General features: G+C 45.9%; 1 protein-coding gene across 5 annotated transcripts in view; it reads left to right on the plus strand.

Moving 5' to 3' along the window:
* GRK3 (G protein-coupled receptor kinase 3) overlaps positions 1 to 13191 on the plus strand; it is a 139851-nt gene that overhangs the window by 28947 nt on the left and 97713 nt on the right. For 3 of the 5 annotated variants that reach the window (XM_083583850.1, XM_083583852.1, XM_083583851.1), the window contains exon 2: positions 1603 to 1679. In XM_083583850.1, coding sequence (XP_083439976.1) covers positions 1603 to 1679 — 77 coding nt within the window. Of the gene's footprint in view, positions 1 to 1602; positions 1680 to 4240; positions 4353 to 10396; positions 10415 to 13191 lie in introns of those variants that run through there. The other 2 variants (XM_083583853.1, XM_083583854.1) reach the window with 2 other exon arrangements.

The following is a 13191-nucleotide window of genomic DNA, read 5'->3' on the forward strand; positions in this document are numbered from 1 at the left end:
ATACACACAACATTGTCTTCCAGCCTAAGCTCAGAGGCTCTTTTCTCTAGCTGTAGATATTTTCCTTAGGGTAGATGTTCCACACACGGATCAGAACCAAATTCCTCCATCTCCATCTCTCAGAAACAACTCCTTTTATTCTCCCTCCCAAAGTGCTGTCTCCACCCCCTCTGGCTTGGTGGCCAATCAGAGAGAGGCTCCAGCCCCCTGGTGGAATTCTGAGGCACTGCATCCCCAGATCCTGGTCTCACTCTGCTGTCCGTCACATGCACCTTCCCTGTTGGGCTGCATGCACACAGGTGGAGACTACAGCTGCATAAGAACTGCCTCTGTTCTTCCCTCTTCAATCTCCTCCTGGTTCTGGGAGAGGGTGGGGAAGCATTTGGCCCTTCACTTGCCTGACCTGCCTCTTCCTCCTTGTCTACCAACCCATCCTGAACTCTACCCTCCAACTCTGAAGGTTTTCCTGCCTCTGCCTCTTGCCTCCTGGCTGGTTCACAGGGCCCCTCTCCCGAGTCAGCCAGCAGCCCCCTTCCCCTGGTGCACACTCGTCTGGGTCCTGCCATTCCTCACAGCTACTAGTCATGATGGTTATATTCTGCCTCTGGTACTGGAGACAGTGTTCCTCAAAACCAGTTGCTGCGGAACAACAGCAGGAAGGGGCAGTTGCTAATGCCGTGTGTGTTTGTGGGCTTCTCAGAGTCATGTTTACAGAAGAAGAGCCCTGCTGGATCAGGCCAGTGGGTGTCCATCTAGTCCAGCATCCTGTTCCTCACAGTGCCAACCAGATACCCCAGTGGGAAGCCCACAGGCAGGATGCAAGCCCCACAGCACTCTACACAATTGCGATTCTCAGCAACTGATATTCAGAGGCATACTGCCTCCGACCATGGAGGTTAGAGAAAGGGGAAAGAGTGGGGGGGGATTTCAGGAGTAAAGCTGAATGGCCTGGTGGGAGAAAGTGGAGCAAAACAGGAGTTAGAGGAGAGATGGCGTCAGAATAATGCAGGATATGTGGGGGAGGCCAGAGAAGGCCATATGCAATGAAATTTGAAATTTGCAAATTATTTTTGCCTACAGTCTCCCCCTCCAACTGCCATCAAATCACCAATCATGTATTTTTCCACTGACATAACTGATCTGAATTCACTGATCTGGTGGTTTCCAGTGCTGCTGTGGTTCAAAAACATAGAATTGAGGCACAGATCCTTAGGGATCCTCACAATTATTTAAAAGGGATCCCCTCCAAACCACCAACAAATCTGTTGGGAGAGGAGCAAGCAAAGTGGGTGGTGCCCGCGGCCCTCTCTCAAAATCCCAAATATGTCTACTGGCCTCCAAAAGGTAGCAACCACTAATACTCACATACATGCATGTGAAAGTGAATCCCATGCAGACATTTTCTGTTTAATTTATCCATTTCTGATTGAAAACCAAAACCCCAAATCCTTCAGGATGACATCTTCAGGGTTTTGTAGTTGATTTGGCCTGTTGTTCACCATATCTATCTTTTAAAGGTACCTTTTTATACCTCTCTTTCTTCATTTCCTTGTTGTGTGTGTGGTTGCAAGGAGTAATGTGTGTCTGTGATTTCTCTTTCAGTATCCGCAGCGTGATGCAGAAGTATTTGGAGGAGAGAGGTGAATTAACCTTTGACAAGATTTTTAGTCAGAAGATTGGTAAGCCACTGTGTGCTTTTTTTTACTCCTCCCACGCTGATGTTCAGAACTGCATGCTATAAATTGGTGTTTTCCAAAATGTGGATATCTGGGGCAGAGTTGTGTGCTTTCCTGAGAGGAAATTGGGAGGCAAATGGTGCTTCACATACAAAGCAAGATGTGAGATATATTTTTGATAATGTGACAGAACAATGGGCTGCGAGTTAAGAGCCCAGTTGGTTTTTGATTCTGGGATTTTTTGTTGGAAATTGGGGTGCAACTCAGCTGGCAGAAAAGGATTTGCATGGGCTTAAAACATCAAGAGACCTCCTGACTATCCCTGTACCTTTGACCTCTGTGCTAACCTCCCTATCCTTCAAAGTTTGGACTGATACAGCTTAGGTTGCAGCCTGTTTAGAGCTCCCTCCTCCTCCTTACACTTCTCTCTTGGACCACAGAGAAAAAATTATCACTGTCTTTGTCTTTTCTAGACTAGCTAGTTAGTTTAGAAACATTTATTTCCAAGTTATGTACTTCCTATGATAAGCAACTTTGTTATTTTTCTTACTCTGCAAGCATCTCCGTCTGTGTGTTACGGCAACAGGTAAAGTCTGCTCTCCAGCCAGCTTCACAAGCCATACTCTGCACACGGTGCATAACAACAGACTCCCAATAAATCTGTCCTCTTGGCTCAGGGATAGGACTGTGCTTTCCTGGCAAGGGTGGGGCTTTTGACATTTCCCACTGGATCAGCTATGTGTAGCAGCTTTCCCCAACCTGGTGCCCTCGAGATGCTTTGGGCTACAACTTCCATCAGCCATGACAATTGGCTGTGCTGCTTGGGGCTGATGGGAGTTGACCTCTGGAGGGCTCCAGGTAGGGGGAAGGTTCAGCTGAAGCCTGGGCCTGTGATCTAACACCTCCCTTGTGCGTGTGGGAAGGGGTGTCAGTCTTCCATGGGGCCTCCCCAGTCTGAGGAACATAGACTGATGGATGCATCCAGTAAGGTGGCTCATGTCCAGGGTGGTAACTTGATTGCTCAAGGCATGCCTTAGTCTCTCTCACCACCACAACATCATACAGTTTGGAAATGTTTGCCATAGCTGTGCCTTGTCTGTTTTTGTGGAACCATAGTTCTAACTGTGGCTTAGCAGTGCAAGTGGTTGGGATTGCAGTCTCAAATCTTCCATTCTTGGGCAAGCTGATTGAGCAGGTGGTTCCTGAACAACTCCAGGTACTCCTGGAGGATGCAGACCATTTGCATCCCTTCTAATTGGGTTTCAAGCCTCATCATGGGACTGAAACTGCCTTGGTTGCGCTGGTTGATGATCTCCGGTGGGCTAGGGACAAAAGTGAGAGCTGTTTCCTAGTTTTGCTGGATCTCTCAATGGCCTTTGACACCATCAACCATAACATCCTTCTGGACCGTCTAGAGGAGCTGGCGGCACTGTTATACAGTGGTTCCGCTCCTTCCTCCTGGGCTGTGTCCAGAAAGTGGGGGGGATGAGTGTTCAGACCCCTAGGCTCTCACTTGTGGGGTGCCTTAGGGTTCCGTCCTCTCCCCCATGTTTTTTAACATCTATATGAAGCTGCTGGGAGTGATCATTAGGGGGTTTGGGTTGAGTGTTCATCAGTGTGTGGATGATACCCAGCTCTACCTCTCTTTTAAATCAGAACCAGTGAGGGCAGTGAAGGTCCTGTGTGAGTCTCTGGAAGCAATTGGAAGATGGATGGCAGCTAACGGACTGAGGTTGATTCCTGACAAGGCAGAAGTGCTGTTTTGGGGGGACAGGGAGCAGGCAGCTGTGGGGGACTCCTTGGTCCTGAATGGGGTATCTGTGCCCCTGAAGGACCAGGTGTGCAGCCTGGGAGTCATATTGGACTCACAGCTGTCCATGGAAGCACAGGTCAATTCTGTGTCCAGGGAAGCTATCTACCAGTTCCATCTGGTACGCAGGCTGAGATCCTATCTGCCCATGGACTGTCTTGCCAGAGTGGTGCATACTCTAGTTATCTCCTGCTTGGACTACTGCAATGCACTCTGCATGGGGCTACCTTTCAAGGTGACCCAAAAAATGACAACTAATCCAGAATGTGGCAGCTAGACTGGTGACTGGAAGTAGCCACCAAGACCATATAACACTGGTCCTGAAAGATCTCCCAGTACATTTCCAAGCACAATTCAAAGTGTTGGTGCTGACCTTTAAAGCCCTAAACGGCTTCGGCCCAGTATACCTGAAGGATTGTCTCCACCCCCATCATTCAGCCCAGACAATGAGGTCCAGTTCTGAGGGCCTTCTGCTGGTTCCCTCACTGCGAGAAGCGAGGTTACAGGGAAGCACTCACTCGCTGGATCACATTGGATCACTCACATTGTCGTGGTGAGTGGTGCCCTAAACCTAGGTGCCCTAAACCTAGTCTGCCTCCCTTTTCCCCTGACCACCCAGTAGTCGTAAAAGAAAATTGAAGTTTAGAACAGGGAATATATGGACTTTGTCGGATAACACAGATAATAAGCTTCCCGAACGCAGAACTTGCCATCATTGCAAGACAGCTGTGACGTTTTAACATTGATCTTGCAGCGCTTCAAGAAACTCAAAGATCAGGTGAGGGACTACTGAAGGAATAAAAAGGCTACACATTTTTCTAGAAAGATGTACCTGAACAAGAACATCAAATACATGGGGTAAAAAGGTAAAGGAACCTCTGACCGTTAAGTTCAATCGCGGACGACTCTGGGGTGCTCATCTTGCTTTACTGGCTGAGGGAGCCGGCATACAGCTTCCGGGTCATGTGGCCAGCATGACTAAGTTGCTTCTGGCGAAACCAGAGCAGCGCATGGAAATGCCGTTTACCTTCCTGCCGGAGCGGTACCTATTTATCTACTTGCACTTTGTGCTTTCGAATGGCTAGGTTGGCAGGAGCGGGGACCAAGCAACGGGAGCTCAACCCATCGCGGGGATTCAAACTGCCGACCTTCTGATTGGCAAGCCCTAGGCTCTGTGGTTTTAGACCACAGCAGCACCCATGTCCCTTAGATGTAGTAGTGTGATGGCCTGGGAATCTGATTCAGAGGCTGAACCTGAGGAATCCCAGCCTGCACAGAAGTCCCCGCCTCCAGGGCCGGCTGAGCCAGGGCAGGGGCTTGAATCTGAAGGGCCCGCACCTGTGCCGGATCCTCAGGAGCAGACACCAGATGAATCCACTCTGGCTCCGGAGGTGATTGAGGACCCATTGCCTGCAGGTGCTCCTCTCCCAGCCCTGTCAGGGGAAGGTGAAGCTGCCCCTGGGTCCAGTAACCCTCCAGCCTCTCCTGAGCTGCAGAGGCTCAGGGCAGAGAGGTGGAGGGAACTAAGTTCTCTCAGGAGGAGTGCTCGCCTCCAGGCCAGGAGAGGCGAGTCACCTGTGGACCGGGGCCGCCCTATGCCTCAGAGCAGATAAAGGCCAGTCAGCCCAGTCCCAGGTTGCGGGAGCAGCATCGCTGGAAACCTGTTCCTGCCAGCACCCAGACCTGCTCTTCCGGAGTTCCTGACCACGCCTGGCTTCTGGACTCCACCTTGCCCTTGACGGACAGCCTCCAGACCCTCGACCCAGGACCGGACTCAGACCTCGCCGCATGGTAACACCCCCCCTCCCCCGGGACCAGCACAGGTAGGCTTTGCTATTAAAAATTTTCTTGTGAGGCTCTTGTCAGAAGTTATCTCCCGCTTGGACTACTGCAATGCGCTCTACCTGGGGCTACCTTTGAAGGTGACCCAGAAACTACAACTAATTCAGAATAACACTGGTCCTGAAAGACCTACATTGGCTCCCATTACGTTTTTAAGCACCATTCAAAGTGTTGGTGCTGACCTTTAAAGCCCTAAACGGCCTCAGCCCAGTATACCTGAAGGAGTGTTTCCACCCCCATCATTCAGCCCGGACACTGAGGTCCAGCTCTGAGGGCCTTCTGGCGGTTCCCTCACTGTGAGAATTGAGGTTAGAGGGAACCAGGCAGAGGGCCTTCTCAGCAGTGGCACCCACCCTGTGGAATGCCCTCCCATCAGATGTCGAGGAAATAAACAACTACATGACTTTTAGAAGACATCTGAAGACAGCCCTGTTTAGGGAAGTTTTTGCTGTTTGATGTTTTATCATGTTTTTAATATTCTATTGGGAGCTGCCTAGAGTGGCTGGGGAAACCCAGCCAGATGGACGATAAATAAATAAATAAAATTATTAATCATCATTATCATTATAATCACTATTGGCATCAGAAAGTGTGTGTCCAGCTGTTTTGGGGAAAGGTTCATAAGCAGATGGTTTTAGCTGTCCATTGTTAACTCCAGCTGCTTTTCAGCTTTACTCACTTGTAGGGCTAACAGGCTTATCTTCTAGAGCAGGTGTGGGGAACCTTGAGTAGCTGTTGTTGGACTCCAACTCTCACCAGCCCCAGCCAGCGTTGGAGTCTTTAAAAATAAATTTATGGTAGTTGCTTTCAGTATACCTGGTTACATCTAGGAGCAAGCCTATGACTTACAATAGGTTCTGGAATATCTTCCTTGGGACATTCCTATGCATGCTCACGGTCTTCTGAGCATTACTCTGGCACCCCAGGAGGTGCCACAAAAATGAGATGGCTCACAATTTTCCTTCACCTCATTTCTTTAACTCCCATGGTGCAGGATAGAGAATTGAGGGAATATTTACATCACAGACTAGAACGATCGCTTCCATTTCCCTAGAGAGCCCTGTGAACTGTAGTTCTCTCCCTCCCTCCCTCCCTCCCTCCCTCCCTCCCTCTCTCTCTCTCTTGTGATCACTTTCAGCCTTGCAATAATTCTTAGAATTTTGGGAGTAAGGACTGTCAGGACTGGTCGTTGTCCTCTTCAGATCACCACACAAACGCTTCTTGATCTTTTATAACTTTTTATTGTGTATTAACAAACAAACTTTTAAACGATCCTTCTCTTTAACTATTCTTCCTCAGAGTCACTTATTTCAGATACCTTCTGAGCTCTGCTTCTCCGTGACCAGCCACCCTCAAAATGGCGAAGGCGCCCTTCCCTTCGCTTTCCCCCTCTTTTTTCTAACCTCCTGGCTAGAGCTGGCTTGTAGTTCCCCTCCTCCCAATCTGAGCTAGAACCCTTGCCTTTCCTGGGAACAGCTGGTCCCTCCCTGTTGTTCCTGTTAGATTCACTGCTCTCCTCCTGCCCTTGGGGAAAACATTCTCCCTCTGGGAAACTGGAAACTTCTAACTCTAACTCTTCCCTGACAAAAGCCATGGCATTTAAATATATAAAACCCTTCCTTCTCCAGTTACTAGGGCTGGGTGATACCTGGTTTTCAACATCACAATATGTAACCAGTTAAATATTGTGATATTTCAGTATATCACAATATCTGAAATAAGGCTGGAGCTATGTAGAGGTGAACATGATCCTGGCAACTGCTATTACTTATGGCTCTAACTCTAAAACTGATAAAATTTTACTTAACGTATTGTTACAACTGTTATGTTATAGTACTACTGTACCGATAATAGCACATTTTCTCTAAAATTAAAGCTGTGGAAGTAATTAGAAGCTAGATACCAAAGGTTCCCTAAACATTTAATTACATTACTAAACAAGAAAAAAGCAAATTCAATGTCACACTTTTAGATATTCAAATATAATTCACTATCGAGTCTTAGTTGAATGTATACATCGCACAACACCAGTTATTTGATTGTTTGTTAATTTTCTTTTCTAAACAAGGCCAAAATAGAAAGAATGGAATGGATAAATTTATATTTGTATTGCCAAGAAAATTTGCATTTCTTTTATAAACCAGGCCAAACCGGAAAGCATGGATAAAATTTTACAGAACAAAAACTATTAAACGCAATTTATATTTTTTGCAAGGGAAATTTGCATTTTGGCGTTTTCTGGCAATAGAGATGCCCTTTGTATTTGAAGAACATTGCCAGCCGAGCTGAACACACTTTCAGATTGCACACTTGTTCTTGGAATAGCCATAAACTTATTTGCAAGCTCCTTCAACATTGGGAAGGATGCCTAATGCGCCTTCCACCCCATCCGAGGGCATTTGTAAGTGTCCACTCTTGGCGTAGCCATCTAGGAGAAAATGGGCAGCTTAAGGAGGTGGGGGGAGACCCAGAAGAGGCTCAAACGCAAAGCGCGGGGGGGGGGTTTCTTTTACTCTGAAGCAACTTGCAAGCCAACAAGCATCTCAAGAGCGTATTTCCCTCCTGTTTGCGTCAGAGGAGGGGAGAGCTGAAGACTGGCAGAGTTAACCTGAGGCTGGCAGCGTAGGCTGGGTTAGTAAGAAACCTGTGGGCTGCTTCTTCCCCAAAGAAAGGCACACACAACAAACACTGGGTGTTTCCCCCCCTTTTATTCTGAAGAAACATCCGAAAACACACACACACACACAGAGAGAAGCAGGGAAGGCGAATTGGGGCTCATTCACAGAGCAAGAAAGGGAGAGAGCGTGCAAGCGAAGCCCTGCAGGGCAGACTGAGCTCAAGAAACCTGGGGCTCCCGAAGCCTCTCTGGAGATGGAGATTGAACCTGGAGGCCCATTGCCTGACTAGGATGTGCTCTGCCACAGAGGTGTAGCCCTTCCCACCAAGCAGGTCAGGTTTTGCACATGGAAAGTTGAAGGGAACATTCCTTGCTAGCAGGCCCATAAAGCACCCTCCTTCCTTGCCCAGCTCCATGACGGATTGTTGGAACAGAATGCCAGATGCGTTGCTCTGGAGAACGAGCCCATCCTGCCCTGTCAAAGCAAAACTCTTGTTAGTGTTTCTGTCTCCCTGATGCATCACGCCTTCTGAATAATCCATGCATTGTTGCCTAGCATTGGTCAAATATGCACAGAAACACCACCAAATAAAGAGCTGTCGTGCAGCAGCAGCCAGGAGGCCTCGCGGAGGCTGCTCTTGGTCTGTCCTTGGTGACCTTGAGCTCTTCAGTGTCTTTTGTCTGATGGAGTCTGCTCTGACAAAGGAGGCTGCCGCGAGAAATCCCATCAGAGCCTGGTAACCAAAATTTTGCCATCAAAATGTTAGCATGGGTATTGCCAAAATTCTGCAATTATAACAATTGTCAACTGTCTTTGAAGCTGCTCAAGATGGCATAGAAAAAAATTAATTTCTGTAGCTTTCCCAGTTAAATAATTGAAAAGTAGTTGGCATCTTAACTTTTCCCGCCAACCTAGCAGTTCAAAAGCACGTCAAAGTGCAAGTAGATAAATAGGTACCGTTCCGGCGGGAAGGTAAACAGCGTTTAGTCATGCTGGCCACATGACCCGGAAGCTGTACGCCGGCTCCTTTGGCCAATAAAGCGAGATGAGCGCCGCAACCCCAGAGTCGGTCACGACTGGATCTAATGGTCAGGGGTCCCCTTTACCTTTACCTGGTGTCTTCACTTTAAGTGCCTGGCTTAGCAAGAGCGGACCCCTGCAGCTTCCTGTTTGCAAAAGGGGGATATTGGAGACATAGGTCCGTTAGGAGAAATGGGACACTGCCCCACCAACCTCGGCTACCCTCAGTAAGCCACCGCCTGCCTCCCTCCTTACGTACAACCTGCACAGTGGGTGGTGCTGGAGGTTAGCTTCTTCCATCTTAGGGTTGCCTTTGAAGAACTCAGCAGGGGGGGACAAAAAAGGTGTTGGCTCTGCCCCTCATTGGTTGTGGCTCCACTTGCTGTTGACCTCTTTGTACTCTACCCTGCCAGTACTTTTTTTAAAAAAGAGTTTCATTAAGACTTTTGATAATACATTGTAATAAAAGAACAAACTAAGTGAGAGAGAGAGAGAGAATACACAGTCCTCTTTCACGTGTAAATCTTGTCCCACACAGAGAAAGGTGATCCCTCCCAACTCTCACCTGGGAACTTCCCTTTCTTCTCTCATCCTCCCACCTGGGAAAAACTCACTTCCAGCCTCTCACACAGAGTCCTTAGATTTGCCTTGAGAGAGCCTTTAAACTTCTTTTGTTGACCACCAGCATTACACTTTTCATTTTTAAGTTCTGAATAGAGTAGTTGCTTTGGAAGACAATAATCAGGCATCTGAACAACATGACCAGTATAATGAAGTATAATGAAGTATAATTTCTATACAAGATCTCAAAGTACAAGATCTCTATACAAGATCTCAAAGTAGCTGTATTACTACAAAGGAATTTCAGAAATAGACTGGAAAGAGAAGCTGCTGAATTGCAACTCATTACCAAACTTAAAACCATGGAGAGACCTGGTCTGAACAAAGACATTGGATCCTTATCTCATTAAACATGACAAAGCCACTTTTCACCTTCTCACCCCTTGCTTTTTCCTGTAAGACCTATTGCAGTCGTTAAGAGTCGTCAACAGGCTCATCACAGCTATCTGCCAATCACCCATTCCCACCACCCTTCTGAGTAATACCCCTCCCCACCTTCTCACTATATAGAAGGATCTGGCAACTTCTGTTTCAGTGTATCTGAAGAAGTGTGCATGCACATGAAAGCTCATACCAAGAACTAACTTAGTTGGTCTTTAAGGTGCTACTGGAAGGAAATTTTTTGTTTTTGTTTTTCATTATAATGAAGTTGATGTTGAAAAATCAACATTTCGACCCTGGTGATCTTTGCTTCCAGTACACTGGCTTTAGTTCACCTGTCTTCCCAAGTGCTGTGTAAAATTTTTCGGAGACACCGTTGATGGAATCTTTTGAGGAGCTGGAGATGGCATTTATAAATGGTCCATGTTTCACAAGTGTACAGTAAAGTTGGTAGTACAATAGCTTTGTAAACAAGCAGTTTGGTTTCCCTGTGAATGTCCCAGTGCTCAAACACTCTGCACTTCAATTGGGTGAAAGCTGCACTCGCAGAGCTCAGGCGATGCTGGATTTCGGCATCAATGGTGGGCCCTTCTGGAAGGATAACTGCCCAGGTAGAAGTGATTGACATTTTCCAGCATTGCACCATTGAGTTGGATTTGTGGTGCTGCAGAGGGATTGTTTTGTGCTTGTTGGTGCAGCACTTTGGTTTTTTGGATATTGAGCAATAGGCCAAGCTTTTCATAAGCTTCTGCAAAGATATTTAGGATGGTTTGGAGGTCTTCCTCTGAGTGTGCACACACTACATTGTCATCAGCATACTGAAGCTCTAGGACTAAAGTTACAGTAACCTTACTCTTTGCTTTCAGCCTGCTCGATTAAAGAGCTTTCCATCTGTTAGATATTTGATTTCTACACAGGAGCGGAGTTTCCCTTCAACAAAGTGTAGGATCGTAGCAATGAAAATAATGAATAGTGTTGGGGCAATAACACAACCCTGTTTAACACCTGATCCCACTACAAATGGTTCACTTTGAGAGCCATTGTTATCTGTGATTGTTGCCATCATATTATCATGGAGGAACCAAATGATGTTCTCAAATTTATCTGGGCAGCCAATTTTCAGAAGGACAGTCCACAGGGCATTATGATTTACAGTGTCGAAGGCCTTAGTTAGGTAAATAAATGCCATATACAGGGGTTGGTTTTGCTCTCTGCACTTTTCTTGAAGCTGTTGAGCAGTGAAAATCATGTCCACTGTCCTCCTAGAAGGTCTAAAACCATTTGGGGATTCAGGGAGGACCGCATTGGATATTGTTAAGAGATGGTTTGCTAAGATGCTTGCAAGAAATTTGCCAGCCGCAGCTAATAAAGAGATGCCTCAATAGTTTCCGCAATCCATTCTGTCACCTTTTTTAAAGAGATTGATAATTTTGGCATCCCTAAAGTCTGCTGGGATCTCCTCTCTCTCCCAGATTTTTTCGATGAGCTTGTGAAGTTGTGCAAGTTCTATTCCTCCCACTTTGAAGACTTTGGCAGGTATACCGTCAGGTCTGCTGGCTTTAGTGTTTTTCATTTTGTTAACAGCTGTTCACAACTCACCCAGATTTGGAGATACTGCAAGCTCATCTCTAATTTGTTTTTGTGGGATTTGTGAGAGGACATCAACAGCTACAGGGGAGTTGCAGTTAAGGAGTTGCTGGTAATGTTCTTTCCAGAGCAGTGCAATAGATTCTTTATCTTTTAGAAGTGTGGTACCATCTGTTGATTGTAGGGGGCATATGCCATGATTTATTGGCCCATAGATGGTCTTTGTAGCCACAAAGAAACTCTGTGCATCATGAGTGTCGAATAAGTGCTGGATCTCTTGACCTTTTTTATAAAAAAAAACCCCCAGGTGTTCTTTAGTTCTCTTGTTCTTCTTTGAACCTCAGCCTTAGCGTTGCCATAGGTTTTTTTTCTTAGGGGCACAGTTTCTATCTCTTTGCCAGACCTGAAAGGCCTTCCTTTTCTTGTCAATACAGTGGTACCTCAGGTTAAGTACTTAATTCGTTACGGAGGTCCGTACTTAACCTGAAACTGTTCTTAACCTGAAGCACCACTTTAGCTAATGGGGCCTGTTGCTGCTGCCGCGCCGCCAAAGCACGTTTTCTGTTCTCATCCTGAAGCAGAGTTCTTAACCTGAGGTAATATTTCTGGGTTAGCGGAGTCTGTAACCTGAAGCGTATGTAACCTGAGGTACCACTGTAATGAGTTCAATCTCACTGTCATTCTCATCAAACTGGTCCTGGTGTTTCTTGGTTTGGTATCCAATAGTTTGTTCACAGGCTGCAGTAAAGTTTTTAACTTGGTCCAGTGTTCCTCGATGTTATCAGGGAACTCCGAAAGCAGATGGTCCTTAAGAGTCGTTTGGAAGCAATCCTGCTTAATAGGATCTTGAAGGGCTTGAGTGTTCATTTTGTGCTGTGGTTTCCTTCCTTGAAGCCTGCATTGAGGTAAAATCTTGATGGCCAACATGGAACGTATTAATCAGTGATCTGTCCAGCAGTTGTTGGCACTTGTCATAGTTCTGGTAAGGAGCACATCACGGCCATCTTCAGCTAGGACGATTACATAATCTAAGAGGCGCCAGTGGTTTGACCAAGGGTGCCTCTAAGATGTTTTAAATGTCTTTCTTTTTTTTTTTTAAGATATTTATTAGGGTTTTCCATTTTATACAAACAAAGAAAAAAAGAAAAAAAGTTGAAAAAGAAAAAATATTAAAAACACATAAATTTCATAACTTATTTTTCAATAACATATTTCCCTGACCTCCTCATGCCTCCCCTTCTTGTATTCCAGTTCAAATTGTTCATCCAGCAAATCCTTATCTCATAGCATTACAGCTAAAAACCCGTTATTTTCTATCCATCTTCCCATAAAGTCAATCAACTTCGTCTGCCATTCTTCCAGAGTGGGTAGATCTTGCGTCTTCCAATACTTTGTGACGAGTATTCTTGTTGCTGTTGTAGCATACATAAAGAAAGTTCTATCCTTTTTTAACACCAATTGGCCGACCATGCCCAAGAGAAAGGCCTCTGGTTTCTTCACGAAGGTATATTTAAATACCTTTTTCAATTCATTATATATTTTTTTTAAAATATTTTTTATTAAAGGTTTTTATAACAATAACAAACATATAACAAATACATAAACAGACATAAACAAAAACTAAACAAAAAACATG

This window comes from Podarcis filfolensis (genome assembly GCF_964270895.1).
Source record: "Podarcis filfolensis genome assembly, chromosome: 13".
Taxonomy (NCBI): Eukaryota; Metazoa; Chordata; class Lepidosauria; order Squamata; family Lacertidae; genus Podarcis; species Podarcis filfolensis.